The sequence below is a fragment of the Conger conger genome, chromosome 10 (genome assembly GCF_963514075.1).
Source record: "Conger conger chromosome 10, fConCon1.1, whole genome shotgun sequence".
In the NCBI taxonomy this organism is placed as follows: domain Eukaryota; kingdom Metazoa; phylum Chordata; class Actinopteri; order Anguilliformes; family Congridae; genus Conger; species Conger conger.
The window spans coordinates 31,702,249-31,726,862 of record NC_083769.1 but is presented as its reverse complement, the minus strand read 5'-3'; the positions used below and the strand labels follow the sequence as shown (position 1 = coordinate 31,726,862).

Genomic DNA, 24,614 nt, shown 5'->3' with positions numbered 1-24,614 from the left:
ACCATAGAATCACCCATGACCATGGAGCTCCATATAGTTTTCCTGCAGCACTAGTTTTGTTGCCAGTCACCATGAAGGCCATGCAGTGCACCATGGGGAGTGTGGGGGTGGCCTTAAGGAAAACACTGGGCTTAGACCTTGAGACAGTGTTCACTGTGTATGTCTGTATGTGTGAGTAGATACAGCCTGCTCACTTAGCTGGTCTATAAGCAGGCATGCCAATTATAAAACTGTGTGAAAGAGACTATTTGGGCCATTTAAGATGGCTACTGGGTTTCTATTCCTTTGTTCCATGTCACTCCATTTGTTCTAGATGGCTGAACAAACAACTACAGACCCACACATGTGATGGAGGGAATGATTGTGCCACTCAGTGTACTGATTTGTTGATTTGTGGAGCACTCCTGTCCAACACAGGGTGCACCCAGAACATCACCGTGTTTGTTTGTCAGAGAAGAAAGTGATCCCTGGTGGCTCATCTCTGTCACACGGCAATGAGCAGCCAGAATCCCCCCCCCCCCCCAATCTCGTTTTTTAATGCTGGGCTCAGCAGGGGCGGAGAAACTCACCCCGACAACTCGCAGCACGCACCATCCCGTGTTGCCAAGGCAACCCAGAACCAGGCATTCACTGTGCAGAACACAAGGCACAGGAAGAGGAGAGAGAAAGAGAGGGAGCGAGACAGAGAAAGAACATAATGATCACATCAACCAGACGTACAGTAGCCACCTCTAAAGAAGTCATTGACATAAATACGACTAACCTCATTATGTTCTTCTTTCATGTACTTTCAAATCCACTGCAGATAAAAGACGGACTCACCTGCCCATATTCCCAACAGCTTACAATATAACAACAAATCTACTGATAGTAATCAACACTGCCCATGGCCCTGACCATTAACACACAGCAACCTATTTCATTCGATTAAGCTTGTTATCTTCAACAAAGCATTTTACGCCAGCGCCAATTTTCCCTCCGCTGAGTCTGTTTGCAAACACAAAGGAAACTGAACTCAGCTGGCCACCTGCAAAGCTACAGTGCCCCCTGTCTATTCCTCATAATATGGCAGCATTAATTTCATTTGAAAACATTGACACTGGCATAATACTGTGACATGTGTCTGTTTCACCTTGAATGCCGCAGTCATAGTTTTTGAGTGTGATATCACAATGTGCCCACGGAAATTGTAGGACATTTCAAGGCCACCTTGGGTAAAAGTATCGCATCTATACCATACCATGGAGGCACAACAAAGTTTGTGATTTCACCTGTTTCAGATTTGCCCTCATAAGCTTTCTGTGGCAGCTGTGTGTGAGATTGGAAAAGCTCAGAGGGTCTGAAGCTATCCAGATTTTGGTGGCTGGAGGCTGATTGGATTTAAGTCCACCCCTTGAAGGGTCTAGGCAAAGCCCATTACTCTAGGGCTGTCTCTGTAATGCTGAGTGCTGGGCTGAGGGTTAAAGTCATTTCAAATGTTTTAAGTTTGAGCGGGATGGAGATTAAACCCTCCATTCCATTCATCACCACAGTCCATCTGACCACAAGAGAACAGAAACCAGAGAACTATAAAAATATGCATTCACAGCAACAAGGTGTGTACTACTGTGAATGCAAGGAAAAGCATGGAGTGATGGAGCACGTGCACACACACACACATTCACACACACATACACACCACAGCAAAAAAACCCAACACATTTTCCATCCATCGCTCTTTTACACATGACATTAATATGCTAGCATGTATTACAGGCATTCTTCTACACTCACATAAACACAACCTGAGGCTGTCATGGCCTAAATTAATACATTAATGGCTTAATTGGGTTCAATTCCAGTCATCTCCTCATTCCTGAAAAGCTGGAGAGATGAAAGGACCTGTATGCCCTGCTGGGCTGAAGCCCTCCTTACTGTACCCCCCTCAGGACTGGAGCTGAGCCGGCACAGGTGATAATTACAGGGCCAGCGTTAATGCAAAGTGCACACATGAGGATGTGCAGTGCTTCAGTACCAGACAGCACCCCACGTTCAGGGCCACAGATTGATTTTACACGCCGGTGGGTTTCATGACAAAACAACATCGCAGGGGGAAATATTCCAGCATCGCTCTCAGTCTAGAGAATAAAATGGGCATCTTAATCAGTGATGGAAAAAATTATTTGTGCATTTTCTATGACATAAAAAAAAGATGAATTCTAATATAGCGAGCAGTTGTCACAGGCTCTTGCTTTTTTTGTGATAGGACGTTAGAACAGAGGCAGAACACTTAATCTTGCCAGTCTTCTCACTTTGAACTGATGAAAGAATTTACATACAAATTTAATGCAAAATAAAGCGAAGAGCCCTGGAATATGCAGTGATGAGAAATGCATCTGGGCAGTGTTAGAAATGACAGTTGGAGAAATACAGAAGCGCTGCCGTCCAGGTTGGCAGCTAGAGGAATAATATAAATTGAAATCGTCTCAAACGGAGCAGAGTCCTGAGGGCAGATGAAGAGGGACATGGGGGCAGACCAGAGAGGACCAGATCAGAAACCTCTTTGGAACATGTCTCAGGACAGGAACCTCACAGGAATATCTCCAAGTTGATTGTAAACTCGTACTGATCCCAGTAAGGTTGTAGAGAATGTATATAAATGAATGCCATTAGACAGCAGGAACTATACTTTCAGTGTCTATACATTTAATTCCAAGTATAGTAGAAACATGCACACATAGTAGACTATCCAGATAGTGATGTCACCCTCCAAGGCCTGGAACAAGGATGCAAATGTTTTTCTAAGCTTGGGACTGTAGGTTTGTACTGCAGTGAACTATCCATGTGCTGTAGCTAGCAAACCATGATGTTGAAACTTGCAGTGGCATCTGCTCTGTATATATGGTGCCAGAGGAGACTGGCAGGCAGGAGGGGACATGCACTGTGTATTACTGCAGGCAGTAAGAGCAACAGTCTGACTTCACCAAACAACCCTGAAATCACAGCAAAGATTTTCCCGAATTAAGCAGACTACAGAGTACAATCAGAGGTAAATCTGTAGGCAGTAAACAGACGGTGTTTGGCTCGATGTGGAGTGGGAACACCTTCCGGGATCGGAGCAGCCAGACGAGAGTGGACATGCAGCCCCTCCCTGCCTGACCACCTGCTCCTTTTCAGGTGTCCCACGCCCTGCCCCTACTGGCTCTCATAAAGCTGTGGGAGGAGTCTGTCAATCCCCCCAGATGATTAATGAGACCTTCTGGAGCTCAGGCCTGGACCTGGGCAGCATTATAAAGAGGAGCATAAAAAGATCACAAATCAGATGAGATTTTCTTTGGGACCCTTGATCAAAGGGGTTCGTATTACATCCCTTTTCCAAACCACATCAGGAGAACAATGTCTACAAAGCTGCAAAGTCACAAGAACATCCTGCTTTAAATTGCCCATATTTGCAAAACATGTGAATTAAATGTATTTTTAAATTAGGATATGTAATCTGAACCACACTTGATGCAGTGTTATACCCCACTCACAAGGCAACTGGGCTGTGTAAGTATTATACCATGTGTGTACACACGGATTCATGTGATACTTTCAACCAAGATAACATAAGAATTCTCCTCTATTTGGTAATCTCCCACTGCTGTCTTGTATTCCAGACAGATGGTCAATCAGTTACATCTTTAAGTACTGAGAGAATAGAGTGAACTATGTGAAAACATTTAAACTCCTTTCAGTCATCATTTTATATACATTACTTTCCGGTAGTCTGTCTTTAAGATACTCTAATTGAACTGTTAAAACTATTTAATATGATGCACACATTCTGTTTCATTCTCCTTGATAAGCAGATTGAAGGTGGTCTGGGGATTGAGAGAAGTAGAAAAGGAGTTTATTTGCAGCTGCTTTAAAAAGCGATGACACATTATTTACTGGGACAGTACACATTGGAGGTTTCTGTTACTCAACACAGTTGTGCAGAGTGACAGGAAGCGTGATAAAGCTGGTCCTGAAGCAGCATTAAGGTAGCTGTGGGGGCTGTTATTTCACCATTCAGAGGCAGCAGGGAGGCTGAATCACGTGGCAGTTACATGAATTATTTCCAATACCCCTCATTGAAACGGCACCTTCACAGACAGATTACTGTCATGGGGTTTGTCTGCATATTTTTGAGACACATAAGCATTATTATTTAGTTTTATTCTTTTTGCGACGACACTGTATCGCCTTCATTAAAAAATGCATGCATCTATTTTACGTTTTCACATCTAAAAATAAATTTCAGAATAAAATATGATTAAAAACAGCAAAGGCCTTGAAGCACAACTGGGTTTACACACAGGTGGTCCAGTAATTGCTTCTTAATTGCCTTTCTGCCCCAAGCACATTTAAACCACAGCACTCTCCTCTGGGGAGTCTGGGAGAACAGTCTCTAACCCCTCAGCAGTCTAGGCCTTCAGCAGTTTGGTGACCTTGTGATGACACTGTGATGCAGCATGCCCTGCAATAGCCAGAGGACACAGGGATACTCACAGGGAATCTCCTGATAAAATTCCAGACTGGAACAGAGTAGTTTTTCTTGGCACTGATGAGTCCTTCTGTGTGACATAAGCAATCAGGCCTGACTGCTCTATTTGGAATAACATCAGTACTTCCTGGGTTCCCACTTATGCACCAGCCAGAACCAGTCACCTCTGCTGTCTTCAACATTGCCAGCTCGCTCTCACTCATGAAACGATCTAAACCCTGTCAAAATCTGCTGATCACAACAGTTCTGCACTGCTGTGCGCTGATAATCACAGAAGTGTCTGTAAAAGGGAGAGGGAGAGAGCCAGAAGGGACATTCTCTTCAGGGAATTAAAAACAGCACTGGTTTGACAAGTGTAGCACCTTCATTATGTACAGACGTTTGCAAATATGTGTGCTGTACAACCGTTCAGACAGTACAGTTGATGTCCTCCTCTAACCTTTATCCTTTATTCTCATATTCACTCAGCGATCATTTTATTAGGTAGACCTGTACACCGGCTTGTTAATGCAAACATTTAATCAGCCAATCACGTGGCAGCAACTAAATGCATAAAAGCATGCAGACATGGTCAAGAAGTTCAGCTGTTTTTCAGACCAATAATCAGAATGGGGGAGAAATGTGATCCAAGTGACTTGACTGTGGAAAGATTGTTGGTGCCAGACAGGATGGATTGAGTATCTCAGAAATTGATGATCTCCTGGAATTTTCACACACAACAGTCTCTAGAGTTTCCAGTGAATGGTGCAAAAAAACAAAAAACATCCAGTAAGCAGTAGTTATGTGGGCAGAAGCTGACAGAAAGGTAACACTAATGCAAATAACCACGCGTTACAACAGTGGCATGCAGACGAGTCAAGTCAAAAAAAGAGGTGTCAGAAGAGTGTCATATTATTAAAAGGTACAATGTACTGAATGTACCGAATGAGCAAGATTAAGTTCAAGCTATGTATAAACAGTATACAGGAATTGTGGCTAATGCAACAAAGCACCCTTCAGAAGAAAGGCTTTGACATTTCATAATATACAGTATGAACGCATATACAAATTCAATTGCAAAAAAAGATATTATGAAATGTCATACACATTACATGTTTGAAAATATGATATACTACATAATACAAGGGCATGCAGAGTAAATTCAGTTTATAATATATCAGCACCAGCCTTGGTAAAAATGTCCTACTTTAGAAAATGTTGTTACGATTCCTACAGAGTCTGCATGTTGACACAAATGGGAGGGGCTGAAACATCATCTTCTCCTGTGGGAGATGGAGGAGGAGGGACAGAGAGAGAGTTAGAGAGTTAGATGTTCGGGACACAGCAGGAGAGCATGAGTTAATCTTCCGGAAAGAAGAAAGAAGAGAAGGCAGAACTGCAGGTGCTGTGCACAGTACTGGGATTAACCAGGTCACTAGAATTACCCCTAATCCTGCACGTTCAATTCCCCCCCAGCTGCTACGGAGGAGCTCCAGACCTATCCCACCCTTTAGCCACACCACACACACTTCTTCAGGTGAGCAGCAGACATATGCTTTACCATGAGCATCTTAGTAAATCATTATTGGCTTACAGAATAAGCAGATTCTTTTTTTTTTTTTAAAGCAAACAAAAACAGGCGCAGAAGGTGTGTTGCAATTCAGACACAATGTACATATTTAGTAATATAGACTGACTGCTCCAAATTAAATCTCAAATAGGCAAAAGCTCATGTTTGATGGGGTGTTCTGTTTTATTCCTTATAATTGTTCAACACAGAGCACAATCTGGCCTCTTGATCTGTGCAGATTTGTCAGTCAACCAGCTGCTGTCTTGTCTCATGCGTACACACACATGCACGCACTCATGCACACACACACACACACACACACACACACACACACACACACACACACACACACACAATCTAAAGACGCAACAGTAATCAGGGGGAAGAAACCGAAAAGGGTTAGTAGATGTGCTTCCCATGAAATACATCCCCGGGACAGCAGGGAGTGTGCAGGTTTGAGCTGGCAGTATGGTATCCCTGTGTAAAGTATTTTATGAGATTTGCCTGCCTGGCCCATACGCTGGACACCAATGTCTGTGTCTCCCACAGCCTTTGTTTCCATGTGCAAACACATGCTGCACCCCCCAACCGGCCCCCTATCACCCCCCCATCCCACTGTGATTTTCCATCACCCCCAGTATCACAGCATCAGCGTCAGTCCCCCCAGCACCCCAGCCGACTACATATGTTCACCAGGGTCAAGCGCACCCGACAGCTGGCCACACCCCAGGGACACCTAGGCTGTCCCCACAGTTGTCTCCAGGATCCTGCCCTCCTAGATTGAAACCCCAACCCATTCTTTATACCTCTCAGTTAGAGCAGGTGGGTTGGAAGATCAACAGACACCCTGCAGTCTTTCTGGTTGTGGGTGTAATTGTACAGCAAGGCTAAAAATTATCTCAAATGGACATGGCAAAAAAGGTTTGTCTTTCATCGGGCAACTTCTCAGTGTAATCACAGAAAACATTCATAAGCACAATGATGTGAGCGAATGTGACAAAGTCAGCTGACTTTAAATGACCTTAACTCCAGCCCTGAATTTGTCACCTTTGTTATTACACAGGAATGACGCTGCTGAATGTTTACATTTGCAGTGGATGTAGAGAAGACATATTTCTATTTAATATGACACAAACGCTCGCTGCAGGGTTTCTTTCTCCAACTGGTAAAAACATAGCAGCGTAATGTTTATGTTGGGCTCCATCAAAAACACATCACAGCCATCGTAGAGAGAGCTGCACTATTAAATAATGACTATGAAATCACTGCATTTATACTTCCTCTGTTTAGACTAAAGAATGCATATATTTATATCTTCCCCTGCCTGAGGTTAAAGTCAGACATTAGAAGCAGCTTTGCCTCTACAGTGCCATGGACAGCAGCAGTCTGGCTGTGCTGCAGTCTGCTGGAGATATCGAATCGTCTGACCGTGCTTATTCCCTCACCGCCCCTGCAACAAAGGACAGGCTAAAAACGATCACCAATATCAGGACTGAATCAGGGAAGGGGGAGCGAGAGGAAGAGATAGAGACAGAGTGAGATTAAGTGGGCGCAGGGTTTGTGTTTGCTATGGCTAGATAAACAAAGCAGAAAACGTTTATTGAAAGTTAAATATGAACATTTGTAGGCGATTGCATCATACTGCACCATATGTGCTTTACCATGGGGTTTTGCTTTCTTTCTTATTAAAGCGTCTTTGATTTTAAGACAGCTGATCGACTGGGCAGGGTCATCTTTCCCCCCCGGTGGACCAGCCTAAAAGCTCAGTATCTCAAGTTTCATTTCGGGGAAGAAGACAAAGGTACAGAGTTATATTACCGTAATAAACATGCCAGGTATGGATTTTTTTTTTCCTCTCTTCATTTTTTGGGAAATTACAGTATAAAACTGATATCGGACACCAGGTCATGACATGAACACAAATCTCTCTCACTCTCAGCCTGTCGTTATGCATGCCTCATTACTGATTCAAACTCTGGCACCTCCAATAAAACAAAAGGAGGGGAAGGACAGAGGGATATGCATCCTCACAGACACTTGCAAACTTGACATAAAACACAACATCCCCTAAACCCAAACAAGCACCAAACAAGCTGAACATGAAACACAACTTCCCCTAAACCCAAACAAGCACCAAACAAGCTGAACATGAAACACAACTTCCCCTAAACCCAAACAAGCACCAAACAAGCTGAACATAAAACACAACTTCCCCTAAACCCAAACAACATCAGGCAAACTGGATAATAAAATACAGCCTCCCCTAAACCCAAACAAGAATTATTCAGTCTGAACCTTTCTCCAATGCCATTGGACTAAAATCCTGAATGTGAGGGTATTAACAAAAATGGAACACTAGATGAAACAAAAAAATCAACACTACACAGTCCCGTCACAAAAATGGAACACTAGAGAAACAAAAAATCAACATTACACAGTCCCATCACAAAAATGGAACACTAGAGAAACAAAAATCAACACTACACAGTCCCATCACAAAAATGGAACACTAGAGAAAAACATGTATATTTTTCATGAAAAACAAGATCTCCATTTCCTGCATGCATGGCAGTTATGTATACATTTTCTTCAGCAATGGCGCCACCTTGTGGTCTAAGTCAAAGGAGGCTGCACATCCAATCAGTCCTTCATAATTTCTGTGAAATGACAAAACACTCTGCAAACACAAATATTATGAATAAATAATAGCATGTGCTTCCTCCATTGACTTTAATGTTGTAAGAATGCAAACATACTTGAATGAAGATAAAAAGGGAGGTCCAATAAGGAGAAAGAGATGGGAGGTTTATAGCACCACGTTTACATTGTATTTATCATTCATTGTGAGATCTCTAAAATGTTTAAAGGGCATGAATGCAACTGTTACTTGCCACATCAAATTCTGCTTTTCAGTTAGTTAAAAAAATATGTGCAAGGCCTTTGGTTTACATACATAGGGATGTTGGAAACCAAAGCCTGATCCAAAAAACACGGTCTCCTACCACTTCATACATGGTACAGATTAGGTCTCTTAATATCAAACTACTGGCACTTTCAAAAACCTCATTTTCTTTGTCATATTCCATGTAAAAACCAATGGAGCACACTTGCATACATAGTCTGAGTCTGTTCTCACAAAATAAATACAAAATAACTCAGCTGCTGGCTAGCCTTAGGCCAGTACAATCGGAAAGGCTTGCTGATAACATGAGAATTCATACTTTAGTCACTCACAAACAAAAAACATTCATGGCACTGACATTATAAAGAGACCTGCCAGCCACCATTATCCACTATTATCCGCACAGCACGTAGTGAAGTACTCAGATATATCCAATTACATGCCCATAAGGGTGCTGGGGGGATTTCCCTTCATTCTATTAAGTCTATAATGTCTAAAATCAATGTATAGTGGAAATGGACAGGATTATTAAGAGTATTAAAGTAGAAAAATATAGATCAGGTTCACAGTCTGCCACAGGGTACCTAATTATATCATGGTAAAAGAGCTGATAAGACTGAGAGGCCTAGCAATTTTGAGTCCATAATCAACATATTTAAAGGTACAATAGGTCAAATATTTTATGTTAAAATATTGTTACGAAACCATTGTAAAACCCTTCCTTTCATTCATTTATTTCAAGGCTCACTGACATGTTGACTCACCCCTTACCTTTGTTTATAGTCCTTAAATTCGGGTTTCAAACTCTACCAAAACATCGTATAACTGTACAATAATTCAAGCTCATTGGTTGAAAATTGGTTCTAATTGCCACAGCCAATGGCGTTTCAACTTCAGCGCATTCCCAGAGAATTTGCTGCTGCAATTCCTCTCCTGACCGTTAGAAGTCCGAAATTACCAATTGTTCCTTTAATTGAAGTAAACTCACAGAAATTCAAACGGTCAAGTTCAAAATGGCATATAAATCAAAAGGGCAATTATCGAAAATGACAGGACATTTCCAAATGCAGTTCTGTCAACATACTTAATTATAATGATGTTTCCTATGACTACAAGTGAACTATTACAATGATTTATTAAATTATTAAAACATGTCCTGCAGAAACAACTACAAAAATCCTGGTTGGATAAAATGTCTAAAATCCACCTAATTATACAAACATTTTTTTCCCACATTTTTGAGCAAATAGTACAATTTTATACAGGAAGCAAATCATTTTGATTTCCATCCGTCAACCACCCATCATTGACACGTTGTCTGTTCAGAGATTCTCTTCTGCATGCCACTGTTGTAGTGCGTAGTTATTTGCATTACTGTCACCTTCCGGTCAGCTTCAACCAGTCTGGCCCTTCTCCTCTAAACTCTCATTAACAACACATGTTTAGTTGCAGCCACATGATTGGCTGATTGAGTGTTTGCATTAACAAGCTGATGTACAGGTGTACCTAATAAATTGTGTACATCAGTGAGTGTACATCACAAACTTTGGTTAGACAGGTTAACAAGTATGCAACTTACTTGGGGAATCCAGTTTAAGGACCTGGCTGAAGGGCAGGGCTGGCTCCTACCTGGGAAGCAAACCTGCCTGGGGCCTAATGGAGATGGTCAAGTTAGACGAAGAAGGGGAGGTATTTCATGTATTTTACATGCCTGTGCTCGGTTCTACACTTAGATCAAGTTTTCATTTTCAACCACCCAAACAGGGCAACAGGGTGCAATATAAATATAGCGACTGCTTTACTTTTTAATGTTTCGGCATTTTTGGTTCTTTGACAAGATGCAAAAGAAAAGCAAAATACTGCACATATTAAAAGCTAATTCTTCCAAGACCCAACAGAAATAAAATGCCAGCGTGATCAAAAGCAAACCTAAATCGTAGTTGAACGAGACCTTTCTGCAAATTTTAAAGTAAGATTGCTTTTTATTTTCATTTTTTACCGTTTACAAATCATATAAAAAAAGAGGATCGAAAGACTCTTAGCTTGCTACAAGAAGCGTTTACAAGCGGTTATATTTGCCCGAGGAGGAGCTGCAAAGTATTAACTGACAGGGCTGCCAAGCTTTTGCAGAGCCGTTTTCCTTTTTTATTATTTTGAAACTGCATTCAAATAAAATGAAAATCTGAAGAAATGTATCATGTTTAACTTTGTACCATTCAGAAGTCAGGTTCGCTTCTGTTCACTTGATATTCATTGTAAAAGGCTTTTTGACCAGGGGCGCCCACAAAAAACAGGTTTAGTATACAGTAGCTATGATCCTGACATGCTTATGATGTTACCACGGGAATTTCCCAATGGGAATACTCAGTACCGAAATCAACAACTACAAAAACACAAAATGGAGTCTGGATAGTGCGTAGTAAATGAGTGGTTCATACCATATGAAAGCGTCAAATGCTGCTTTTGGAGAAAACCTCTCTTAAACTAAATCTTGTTTCGGAATAAACTACGGTAAATCACAGAAAAAACAGGAACATTCAAATAAGAGGGAATCATTAACATGCAGTTGCACCTACTGCAGATTTTAATTAAAACTTCACAATTCAGTTTCAATTACTGCATTAATTAAATAAAACATTTCCTTTCACAGGTCATGGATTTCTTTAGTAAAATAAATAGACGTAAATGACAAATTAATCACTTCCTCCTTGGTTGATCATTTCAACTTAAATTCCTGGTTGATCATTTTGACAGTGAGGAACTATCAATAATTGCATAAACGATCATATCTAATCTCACTGAACTGACAATGTATAATTCTACAGTAATTAAATGAGGAAGAAAAACTCTATGGTGTTTTTGTTGAACTCTAGGGAACCAGCATCCTCTGATGGACAAGGAGGCAATAGTAGAGTCTAGTGTTGGGAGTTCATTAATTTATTACTGATAAATTAAAAACCTGTGGTAATCCCAAAGGCAGGACCACAGCCCAACAGATGGAACGGCCAACTCTATCAAAATGCCAACATTTGATTGGCTGTGAAACGACTCTAATGTACTGCGACCATTGAAGTCACACAAAAAAAAACTTTGCAAAGACCTGATTTACTCAAATGCCACTCAACTACATAAGAGAACCTGTATGTTCAAATAAAAACAAAATACTGGACATAAACCTAATTCTGACTAATTAAGCTTATATCATTATCAGCTTACATTTACTCTAGTACAGAAAGTAGTAACAAAAATATACTTTCAAATACATTTGTCTAAGAAATACCAACCCGTTTCCTTTGTAGTTATGTTGGAAAATGGACATTTTACCCTTAAATAATTTAGCGATACACGCCTAATAACAAAAAAGGGAAAAAAAACAAGTATGGTCTAGCATAATTCTGATATTACCATCACAGTAGTCAGTAACTCAAGCTACAATGCACAAAACACACAGAAGACCACAGCCAACAGGAGGAGTGAAATGGAAAGGGCAGCAAAAATAATAACACTGCGATGTTAAATGGTACAAAAATGGTAAATGACAGTCACAAACAACCTGAAAACCCCCATGCAGGAAGAAAGGCTTAAAATGGCAAAATCAGGAGCTAAAAAAATAAAAGAAAGGCAGCGATCTCTGTGTTGAATGTATAAAATGTTATTGCATCAGAGGGACATTCTAAGTCAGCTGCATTGTTACTGCAGTGCCCCCCCCCCCTACCCCCACCATGCATTGGCACATCAGCCTGTGAAAGCACGATGACTGTGAAAGTAATCTGACTGGTCATCCTGGTCCCTCACAGCAGACCCCCCCCCCCCCACCCACCCACCCCCATGTTCCAGAACCCTCCATCACACGGCGGTGACGCAGCGGTTCTCGAAGAGCTGCTCGACGACGGAGCTGTCAGCCAGCGTGGACACGTCCCCGAGGTCCCGCTCGCCCCGGGCGATCTGCCGCAGAACGCGACGCATGATCTTCCCTGTGTCCCAGGAGCACATCCACACGTACAGGAGAAATAAAACAAGCCATGTCGGCCTTTTACTTCTTTTAAAACTACAGTTGTGACATTTATAAAATGTATCCAGTTGGACAAAGGCCCAAGCCCTGAATCTTCTAGCTAGCTTAGCTTCTAAGAGTAGTATTGAAGGACTTAAATTACAGATGACTACAACGAATGCTTAAATCTAAAAACATCAACTAAAACGTTACAATTCATTTTTGTAAACAAGGACCTCTGCCAGGTACAGGTATGCAATATTTCTCATTTCCACACTTAAGGGCACAGTTTACTTGCACATAATTATATCCACTTGAAGAGAAACACACATCATAAAAGCCTCTATGGGCAGCAACACAGGTATAAAGTATAATGTAAATAGTGGAATCCTCACCTGATCTGGTTTTGGGCAAGCCAGGGGCATTCTGTATGTAATCCGGAGTGGCAATTGCACCAATCTTCTCTCTCACTGTTGAGGGTGGGAGGCAGCCATCAGTACTTCTCTAAACCTAACTACCTTAAACCTTATGCCATATCATACACACAACCTTCTAAGATTAAGTAGGTCTTTTAATTAAGAGATGGACAATGGTAATGCTAAAACATTATTTACTCAGCGCTCTAGCCATATACATAAGCAATGCATACGATGCAGACCGCTGAAACCCGGCTCCCTCACACGCACCCTGCTTCTTGAGCTCGGTCTCCAGCGCCCCGCTGTAGCCCACCCCGTCCCTGAGGGACACGAAGCAGTACAGGCTCTCCCCCTTCACAGGGTGAGGACAGCCCACGACCGCAGCCTCCGCCACTGCAGTGTGCTCCACCAGGGCCGACTCCACCTCCGCCGTGCTCAACAAGTGCCCTGAGAGAGAGGGAGAGAGGGAGGGAGAGAGGGCGAGAGAGAGAGAGAGAGAGAGAGAGAGGGAGAGGGAGAGAGGGAGAGAGAGAGGGAGAGAGGGAGAGAGAGAGGGAGAGAAGGAGAGAGGGAGAGAGGGAGGGAGAGAGAGAGAGGGAGGGAGGGAGGGAGAGAGAGAGAGAGGGAGAGAGACTGCTCTCAACAATAATCAGAACTGTAATGGAAACTTATACACCACTCAAGCACACACCAGGGAACGCTTTGCTACTGAACTCTGTCAATCAATTATTTTTGGGTCTGGCTAGAGTTGTGATGTTATCATGCGTCATGCATTTAAAACAAATGTGATTACACAGTTATTTATAAAGGCCATTCATGACTTTTCTTTTTTTCTTCTTCCATATTACCGTGAATAAACGAACTGACTGAAACAGAATGATAATCAATGTAGCTGTTGTTATATGCGTGTCTGGGAGCTTGTATTTACGATGTGGCTATTTACGACCATATTCCTAAAGTTAATGGCGCTACTGAAATAGTTACTGAAGGTACAGTGCAGTGCAAAAAATCTTGGGCACCCTACATTTAATTTTATATAAATTTGGTCTTAGATATTTGTTAATTTACAAAAGAGGAAATCTCCAAACATTAATTTAAAAAACAAATACGTTTTTTTTTTTCTTATAAAACTGCAGGATAGTGTACAGAAGATAAATATTTTAAAGGTGAAGAGTGGTCACAACAAATACTGATTTGATTTAGCTTTTAACGCTACACTGCTCTTTATAGTATGTCTTGATATTAAAAACTTTCAATTTATTTATGCTTGAAAAAATCTTTGGTTCATGGATTTGTATTTTTTAATATCTTTTTTTACATGAGCCGAAGACTTTTGCACATTACTGGATGTGCTGTATATTATCACTATGCAACAGTGAGCAGGCCTACAGAGGCCCGATGAGGAGCTCCCCTTGAGAGAGAGAGGTGTGCAGCAGTGCTTACCAGACACATTCAGCATGTCATCTATCCTTCCCGTGATCCAGTAATAACCATCCTTATCCCTCCGGCAACCTGTGAGAGCAGCATCAGAGCTCATAATGGAGTCCTTTACACATCATAAACTCATGCAAATGATAGCACTGCCAATGTCATAGAAGCATAAGCATCAATAAAGCACCCCTGCAAAGAGTCTAAGTTTCAACATTTGAAGATGCATCAGTTAGGAAAACTTTATATATATATATATATATATATATAGATATATATATATATATAAAGCTGGAAAAGGTAGAAAAATGAGTAAGCTATATACGGTTCCAACTTGGCATGTCTAGCTCATATAACTACACATAACTCTCCCTGTAACCAGCAGTGTATAACACCAACAAAGCTTCAAGCACTGTCTGGGCATGATCAGATAGTAAACCAGATTGCCGGTGTGAAATTCAAGGCAAGTCTTTGATAGAGAAGTATCATCTCACCATCGCCTGTAACATAGTATCCAGGGAACTTCTTAAAGTAGGTGGTCTCAAACCTCTCTTGGTTTCCATACACAGTCCTCATGATTCCTGGCCAGGGCTGCTTGAACACCTGAGAAGCAGTGAAAGATTAAAAGGAAGAAATCAGCCTTGAGTGGCTCTGTTGATAATGGTGAACATTAAGCCATGGAGGCTAGATTCAGGCTAAAGCCTGTGCTACATCATGAGCTAAGCCATGCTAGCTTCATCCCACCATGGGTGGCTTGGATTCAAGTAGTAGTGTACTAGTGTGTAGCCCACTGGACCTGTTTCCTAGCAGCAGTCCTTTCAGATACAATAGGACACGACCATGCAATGCATTCTAAGTACTAAATAACGGTTGGATAATGTTGTTATACAGCACTGTACATGCACTGCATAACAAAAGGACAGTACACAAGGCAAATTAAATTAAGTAAAGGTTTCGAAAATGTATATTCTCTTAAGTGGGTTGAGGCATAAACAGAAATGGAGAACATAGGACCAATATGTATATCAGTTGTACTAAATTCACAGTACCAGATAGCCCTCACTTGGTCCTTCCAGCTCCTCTCCAGACTCGTTCAGAATAGCAGGAACAACACCAAAGAAGGGGAATGTCTATCACAGAGAATAGATAAAATCTCAAATTAAGACAAACCCAAAAATCTAGGACACAACTGTATAAGATTTATCCTATTGTCTTTTTTGTTGTTTTAGTGCCTTTGAGTTTGGTGGGCAAGTCAATTTCCCTTTCAAGATGAATAAAGTACATCTCATCTCATTGCACCAAAATGCTTCAGTAAAAATGATGAGCAAACAGACAATGGCTGATTTAATACAAGTGCTGTTGCAGAGATGCATCTTTATGGGTCAACAGTGAGACCAGCATGAGGAAAACCTACAGCTGACCCAGGCTTCATGGGCGTGGCACCTGGCAAGGGCGTCAGAACATGTCCCCCCTGGAGAAGAGGACAGAACAATGGGGGGGGGGGGGGGGGGGGATAGGGAGGGAAGAAGAGGAGAGTCACTACTCACTCTCACACACAGATTAAAAACGCTCTTTTTTCAGACTGCAGTGGCTCTATGATGCACTGTGCTTCAGCTCTGTGAGGGGGCATTCTGTTCCCCATATTGCCCTTCCACTGATATCTGTCCTTATTTGTTGCCAAAATGCACTCAACAGATTATAAATAAAACTTCCTGCAGTGGGAGCTGGACCAGCAGCCTGTGGTGCGTCTCTAAATACAAGGTGCAAGGAGATTTTAAATTTCCAGCGGGCACTCACAGTCTCGGTCTGCCAGAAGGTGTCCACCACAGGGCACCTCTTGTCACCGACCACGTTGAAGTACCACTGCCAGGCCTCGGGATTGATGGGTTCCCCCACGGTGCCAAGCACCTTCAGGGATTTCCGTGTGAATCTGCAGGAGGAAGGGGAACAACATACAACCTCAGCCAAAACACAACACACAACCTCAGCCAAAACACAACACATATCCTCAGCCAAAACACAACACAGAACCTCAGCCAGAACACAACACACAACCTCAGCCAGAACACAACACACAACCTCAGCCAAAACACAATACACAACCTCAGCCAAAACACAATACACAACCTCAGCCAAAACACAACACACAACCTCAGCCAGAACACAACACACAACCTCAGCCAGAACACAACACATATCCTCAGCCAAAACACAATACACAACCTCAGCCAAAACACAATACACAACCTCAGCCAAAACACAACACACAACCTCAGCCAAAACACAACACACAACCTCAGCCAAAACACAACACATATCCTCAGCCAAAACACAACACAGAACCTCAGCCAGAACACAACACACAACCTCAGCCAGAACACAACACACAACCTCAGCCAAAACACAATACACAACCTCAGCCAAAACACAATACACAACCTCAGCCAAAACACAACACACAACCTCAGCCAGAACACAACACACAACCTCAGCCAGAACAAAACACACAACGTCAGCCAAAAAACAACACACATCCTCAGCCAAAACTAAAACCAGTCAGCCCAGTCTGCAAACGTACATTTCCTGGGCAACTGACTGAAAAGATTAGGGGTTACTAACACACCCACACAATGTTTACAGTATTATTGTTTTACGGACATCCCCAATGCCTTGCTGCACTACTCGGATGGACTGTTTTAGGTTCACCATATTTGGACAGTAGCAGTCAATACACTCAATTAAACCCAGTTGTACACACCCTGTTAGGGATCAGGATTGAATAAGTGGGACAGGGACTCACTTGTGGACTGGCTCATTCCCATATTTCATCAGCAGACGAATGGCTGTGGGGGCTGTGTAGAACTTGGTCACCTGATACTTATCCACGATCTCCCACATGCGGCTCATGTCCGGATAGGTAGGCAAACCTTCAAACTGAACAAATGACATGGCTTTTCACTACTGACATTATTATAGTCTACTGCAACAATTGACCCTTTGGTATTGTGCCCCATTTTAGTGCATCTATGGAATAAAAGGCATGTTCTTCTATAACTACGTTATTAATTTGTTGTTTTTCCAACTGAAATATTAACTTTAAGGAATGGTAGTGACGCATCAGTATCAGGGAGTGCAAGTAAGCTCCAAGCACACGCAGGCTTATCATGTAAGAGATTAGCTTTCATGTGCCAACACCTTTTATTTGAGCAGAGGGAGGAAGGTGGAGACAAACAGGGAACAGAAGGAAGGGTGTGAAAATGGCAAAGGCAACAATACTGGACAGAGAAATGGAGGGGCAGCACATGGAGGTAGCGATGGGGGACCTGAGGCAGATAGAGGGGAGGAAAGTCACACTGATAACAACAGGGGGAAAAGTATAGATCAGACGGATCTGACAGAGAGCTGGGGACAGAATTCTAAAGTGAAATAAGACCAAGAAACAAGATGGAAAGTAATATTTGTACAAATTAAAAAAAGATCATTAAAATCATAATTAAAATAGGATTAGAGCGTAGGATGAGGTCAAACAAAACGAGGACAAAAAGGTCCCAGCGGCAACAGAGTGACACGTCTTTCCACATTCTCAGAATAGGGCAGACACACAGTCAGTGTTAGCGTTTCATCTTTTCTTATATTCTATAGTACTGGTCAGATTTCTTTAAGGCAGCCCCCACAATAGACTTCTCTTGTTCAAATCCAATAGGTTTAGTTTTTAATTACATGCACTAATTTAAACTGGATTTTAAACATTTAAAAGGAAAGGGTTTCATTAAAATTATCCTAGAAGAAATTTCAAACAGGAGATCAGTTAGTATAAAAAGACAAGGTGGAAGTTAGTTAGTTCTAGATATTTGCACTTACAATATAAATATTTTTAATTAGTTATTAATTTATGGAACATCTTATACAAACTCACAGAAGAAAACTGTTAACTCAAATATATAATTCCTGACAGCAAACTTTCTTCCTTACCAGCACACTGGTGGCCCCATTGGCCAGGGGCCCATAGGTGATGTAGGAGTGGCCTGTGATCCAGCCAATGTCAGCTGTGCACCAGTACACATCATCAGGCTGGTAGTCGAACACAAACTTGAAGGTGGCGGCAGTGTACAGTAAGTACCCACTGACCGTGTGCAGCACTCCCTGCCAGGGGACAGGGCGGAAGAGCATGTAATGGTGCTGAAGTAACACGAGGAGACTTTACAAAAGTGTTACACGTTAAACCCATAAGCATCTCCTAAGTCAACTGTGAGAGCCCTGTTACCTTGGGCTTGCCTGTGGAACCACTGGTGTAGAGAATGAAGAGGGGGTCTTCAGACTGGCACCATTCGGGCTCACACTCCTCAGAGGCCGTGCTCACCAGCGTGTGCCAGCAGAGGTCCATCTCCGGGTCCCAGGGCACCTGCGTGGAGCACAGTGCTCATCACCTCCCTGAGCAGTCACTCTAAAACTGCAGGACTTAACCTGCCCAATGGCTACAGCTGCCAATATTGGTATTATAGGGTTTCTTTGCGAGAAAGAAACTCAGTGCCACAGCTTATACTACTATCATACTTAATTACTGATTCTGTACAGAAAAGGGGGGCTGTTGACATTATTAATGATGATGATAGTGATGTTAATTCCAACAACATGTTTACTGTACTTCTGTTAAGAAGGAGAGCAGAAGAACACAGAGGCAGAGAAATGTGATTGAATAGAGCCACTCAGATAAACACAATGGATATAGGTCAAATGAAGTTGACCAAATTCATGCCCAACATTTAAAAAAGGCCAAACTTCTTATACATTTTTGGGGGGCTTCATTTTCAAGCTTTTTAAAATAGCCCCTATATTCCACGTCCTCAGAATAGAAATTCAATAATTAACTAAAGAAACCTCGACCCACATGAAAATTGTAGTACAACAGGTCTCGAGAGGACAACAGAAATCACACGAAAACATAGTAGGGCTCTTAGAAGACAGTAGTTTGCCTGTGTAACAAGGGAAGAAATATCAATACAGAAATACAGAAAATATTTGCTCAGACAGAAGCTCAAAGACATTGGAGCTTGGGGAAATCTGTGAAATACCTGAGGTGTAGGGCGGACTTTCTTTACTCTTTCTCTCTGTTTCTCCTGCTAAAGGGTTAATCAAAAGGTTATTTAAAACACAACTGATGATATTATCACACACAACAAAGTGAGGCTTAAATAAAGGATATGAATTTACATTTGCCACTTCAAATATGTTATCAATGCATACCAAAGATTACTAAATACATTTTAAAAAGTCTTGAAATTAAGGGTGCACAGTGGTTACAAGTCAAACAAATTATTTTACGGTGATGACACTTCTTAAATGGTGAACCCCCCAAATATGAAAAGAGACCAGGGCCATACTGAGGCCTCACCTGCAGGCCGGGACAATTGCGCTTCGCTGGGGGAGACTGGCAGTCTGCCGCACAGACAGACTCTTCCTTGGACAAGTGCTTTATCATGATGCACTTCTTTACCAGGAAGTTTCTAGATGTAGGAAAGCAAAAATTCCTCATCTTCACCACTCTTAACATTACGAATAAAGGGTGATGAAAAATTCTGAATTAGTGCAGAACATGTTGTTAAGTGAATGAATACAACATATGCCGAGTGGCATTAATTTTACAACACAACTTATTCTCTACTAGAGGTCATCCAAACTACTGTTTACTAGTGTTTGCATTGTGTGTCCAGGTACTACGTGCTGCCAAGTCCACACTGTACTGTGCAGTAAAGCTGTCGTGTACAGTATGCTCTGAAATTCGAATCCAGAGACACTGCCATACCACGCACGTAACATAATTAATATCGCTCAGTGTAGACTGCACAAGTGCTGGTTGGAGTTTTTCACTCAGTCTAACTATGGAAATGTGAGTAAGATGATTCAGTGAGAGGCATGCGCTATGATTAGCCTGTCGGTGCTCACTTGTCCCTGCATTTTCTCAGCGCCTCATCTGCAATCACTTTCAAGTTGATCAGCTTGTCTCCTCTGTAGAATCCATCTGCAAGGTAGAGGGGACAGTCTAAAATGAATTATCTCTGAAATGGGACTGGATATATGATAATGGCAGAATGCACAGTAATATTCCACTTAAATTACTGAAGTATTTCACAGGGATAGAATATAGCAACTCAAGCTTCTGTACACCAAAATATGATTTTGACAGTACATCATATCAAAACGTGAACCTGTGTTGGCAGAAACTACAGCCAATGAGTTCTGTCAAACACAAGTCCAATAAGCCGAACAGGTCAGAAAACAACACTGTGCAAAACAAGCTCATTAAACCCAAGACTAAAAGGTCAGGGGATAATCCCTTTTAACAGCAAAATAAAACAGGCTTTTCTTACCAGAGGTGATTAGCAAAGAACACTGAGAGTCCAGGATTCTCTCGCAAAGAGATTCTGCTGAAAATCCTGCAAACTAGAGAGAAAAAAAAGAAAAAAAAATGTAACAAAAGAAACTTAACATCTACTCCAGTGGGCTTGAAAGACAGGTCCAAAGCTGCTCCACATAATGGGCACATTTAGTCCCTTGAATGTGTGCATGTGCAAAAACATTCATTTTAATTACAAAAATAGCAAATTTGTTATGACAATTTTTTTTAAATCATGAAGTTACAAGTACCACAGTCTTTACATTCTCACTTACCACAATGGAGTGAACGGCTCCAATGCGTGCGCATGCCAACATGGCTACCACCAGCTCCACGATCATGGGCATATAGATGGAAATGCGGTCGCCCTTCTTCACTCCTGCTTGCACACAGTATACAGATGGAGAACCACCGTCACCATCCATCACTGAGTGCTATTCCTCTCCCCTTAGCCAGACCCACCTGAAGCATATCTCACGGACATCATTCTCAAACCAATAGCACGGTTACTCTGAATGCAGAATGTAAGGAGGTGAGAACTTGTTTTAACTTTAAAAAGCCTGGCCCGGGACACGGGTTGCAAATTAGCCATGGCTAGAAACCTGTATGCATGGCATCTACTTTGTATTTTATATATAAAGCAATGTTGTATGCATTTGTCCCTGTTAAATTAATTAATTAAATAAAGAACCTGTACCTAGGGACTTGAGGACGTTGGAGAATTTGCAGACTTGCTTTAGCAGCTCCCGGTACGTCACGTTCAGCTCATCTCCAGGCTCATTCCCCTCCCTGAGATTCAAATGAACAAAGTGATATTAATGATTAATTAATGCGTTTCAAGAGCATGATAACCTGTTCATTTTGGAAATATATCAACAAGTAACATGCGTTACCATGACCATTAAACTCTTGGGGAACTAAATTATTATTTTGGAAATTAAACTGAAGCCAGTGATTCTCAAAACAAAACACAGTGGGCAGCAATAGCAATAAGATCCGCACAGCCATTGGGCCCTTGAGCAAGGCCCTTAACCCTGCATTGCTCCAGGAGAGGATTGTCTCCTGCTTAGTCTAATGAACTGTACATCGGTCTGGATAAGAGCGTCTGCTAAATGGCATTACTGTAATGTAATGTAACAAACCCCAAGAGTACAGAAAAAGGCAAGCAACATGTCATCAGCATTCAGCCTTCATTTCTTTAAGTCTAAGAAGATAGACTTATAGATAATGAAATGGTCAAAATATTGAACTACATTGCACTTTTAATGAATGTATATGCAATTGGCTATGGCTGCTAAATTCTGCAATAACAATGGGAAACATTTCCTAAATAGCTTAATAGTGAATGTTTAAAACATAGTGCCATTAATCAGATGTGCATGAATGAGTTGATGCATTCTTAATCAGAGACAGAATTGCAGCTCTCCTTTTAAAAACTGCCAGCTCATTTAAAATGACTCTTACATACACGAGAACTCACCAAAAGAAGGCAATTTTGTCCCCAAGTTTCCTCTCGTTAACATTCCTGTCCAAGACGTTGTAACAGATATTGGTAGTGGCCCCTTCCATACACTTGACGTAGATCCTGCCCTTTGTGATGTCAAAGTTGTAGTCCAGGAACTGGCCAGTGCGCTTGGATTTCCAGAAGAAGTCCTTTGCAACTGTTTCCCAAAATTCTGAAGATGCAAAAGGGTTTGTAAGATAAAATAAAAAAAACATTTATTAGTCATAATGGTGTGGACAGCCATAGAAACATCAGCTCTTCCATGTGAAGCAATCAAATCATTATACAAGTAAAAAACCATGAGATGAAGCCCTTGTGGGACTGAACATGGTTAGCAGTTAGGTGGCAGACTTCCCCAGATTACTGTAGGAAGTGTGCTAGCAGGGGGCAGCGTTGAACCAAGAAAAAAGACAATGCTCCCGTGCAGCGACACTGTTGTACTGTAGATAGATGACGTCCTTGAAATCCTTGATAAACTGAAGTTCTTTGCAGATTGTAATAGTGTAATGGTTCCCCTTTGTCCTGGAAATAAAGCGTCCCCCAATTAAAAAATTTTTTTTAAAAACCCCACTAAAATCAAAGTTGAGTTGATCCGTCATGAGACCTGGCACACACTTAAACAACAACCTTTGGTATATTGGTATAGCGAATAGGAAAGAAAAATGGCCCAGCATTTCGCAAGAATGAATGCACTGCTGCAGATTATGTGAGCAGTGTCATATAGGTATTAATTTAAGCTAATAACTGAACAGGCACGAGCTTCATTCGTGCAAAGCTCGTTGGATGTCAAGCAGCTAGCTTGATAATGGTGCATACCTTTACCTTAGATCACCACTAAATTGCAGTCGACCAGACAGCACACGCTGTGCAGCACTTCTCCATTCGAAACATGCATAACACGTAACATTGGACACTCACCTTCTGGATTTTCAATGGATTTATGGTAGAGTTCTTTGTATTTCTCAAACGTTGGAACATGCGCATCTTTAAACAAGTCACTGGCTGCTTGATAAACATCATCTCTGGGGGGTTTATCAGGAATCATTTTTGCACGAATCGAGTTAGTGTTCGCTAGCTAGCGTTAGCTTGTTATCGGTCTTGCACTAACAAAACAAACCCAACTGCCAATAATGTAGAGCTATAGCTGGCTAGCTATATTGATGCTACACTTCCTTCTGTGCAGCGCGCGAGCAACCAAACTAGCATTAGCTAACTTTCTCACTGATAAAAATATATAACTTAGAGCCAGAGCTAGCTTGGCTTATCGCAGTAACATTGACCCTGACTTAGCGAACGCTAATACGCTAGCTAGCCACCGAAGTATAAGTTACTGATTCTTGCAAAATCAAACAGCTAGCTTTGTGGCATAGGGTATATAGATGTTTCAAGGACAATGCTATAGCTACCATTTACAGAACTGTTTTATGACTACAGTTAGCTAAAATAGAGTACTTATTTTGAGTACATCGAGTAAGCTAACTGAGAAAAACGAGATGCACTATATTTACGTGAGACGAGGTCGTTTGCTTTAAACTTGCAACTTCAATTCCAAATTTGAACTTCCGATCTGAAAGTTCGTATGCATGTACATATAGCTAACTGTACCATTAATTGAATGCAATAAGCAGACATCCACCGTTTGTTATCCCACTAAGAGCCTTCAAAAGTCCTTATTAAGGTGTCGATTATCCACTTGCTATGACCCAACGCATGGAGAGGACAAGGTAAAGCGTAATGGGAGGAGGCGCTAGCCTCGTCAAATCATTCATCAGGATAAACGATGACGAATTAAATGTTCCTTAAAGTGATGAGGGTGATATTTGTAGCAATTGTAGCGGTTTTGTAAGCGGAGCACGTCGCTCGAACGCAAGTTCAGTTATTCACCAGCTTCCCGCCAACCTCCTACACGAGGAATATTTTCCC

General features: G+C 41.6%; 1 protein-coding gene across 1 annotated transcript; it reads right to left on the bottom strand.

Moving 5' to 3' along the window:
- Positions 1–12,788: 12,788 nt before the first annotated feature.
- On the bottom strand, positions 12,789–24,398 carry acss2 (acyl-CoA synthetase short chain family member 2). Its single transcript, XM_061257227.1, has 19 exons — positions 23,610–24,398; positions 22,668–22,863; positions 21,885–21,976; positions 21,463–21,566; positions 21,162–21,234; positions 20,737–20,812; positions 20,186–20,297; positions 19,866–19,913; positions 19,058–19,195; positions 18,766–18,936; positions 17,594–17,727; positions 16,591–16,723; positions 16,208–16,264; positions 15,843–15,923; positions 15,288–15,396; positions 14,809–14,877; positions 13,636–13,812; positions 13,345–13,419; positions 12,789–12,932 (listed from the first exon to the last, which is right to left on the bottom strand). The coding sequence occupies exons 1-19, from the start codon at positions 23,734–23,736 to the stop codon at positions 12,805–12,807; spliced, it is 2,100 nt and encodes a 699-aa protein (XP_061113211.1). The 5' UTR covers positions 23,737–24,398; the 3' UTR covers positions 12,789–12,804.
- Between the last annotated feature and the right edge of the window lie 216 nt (positions 24,399–24,614).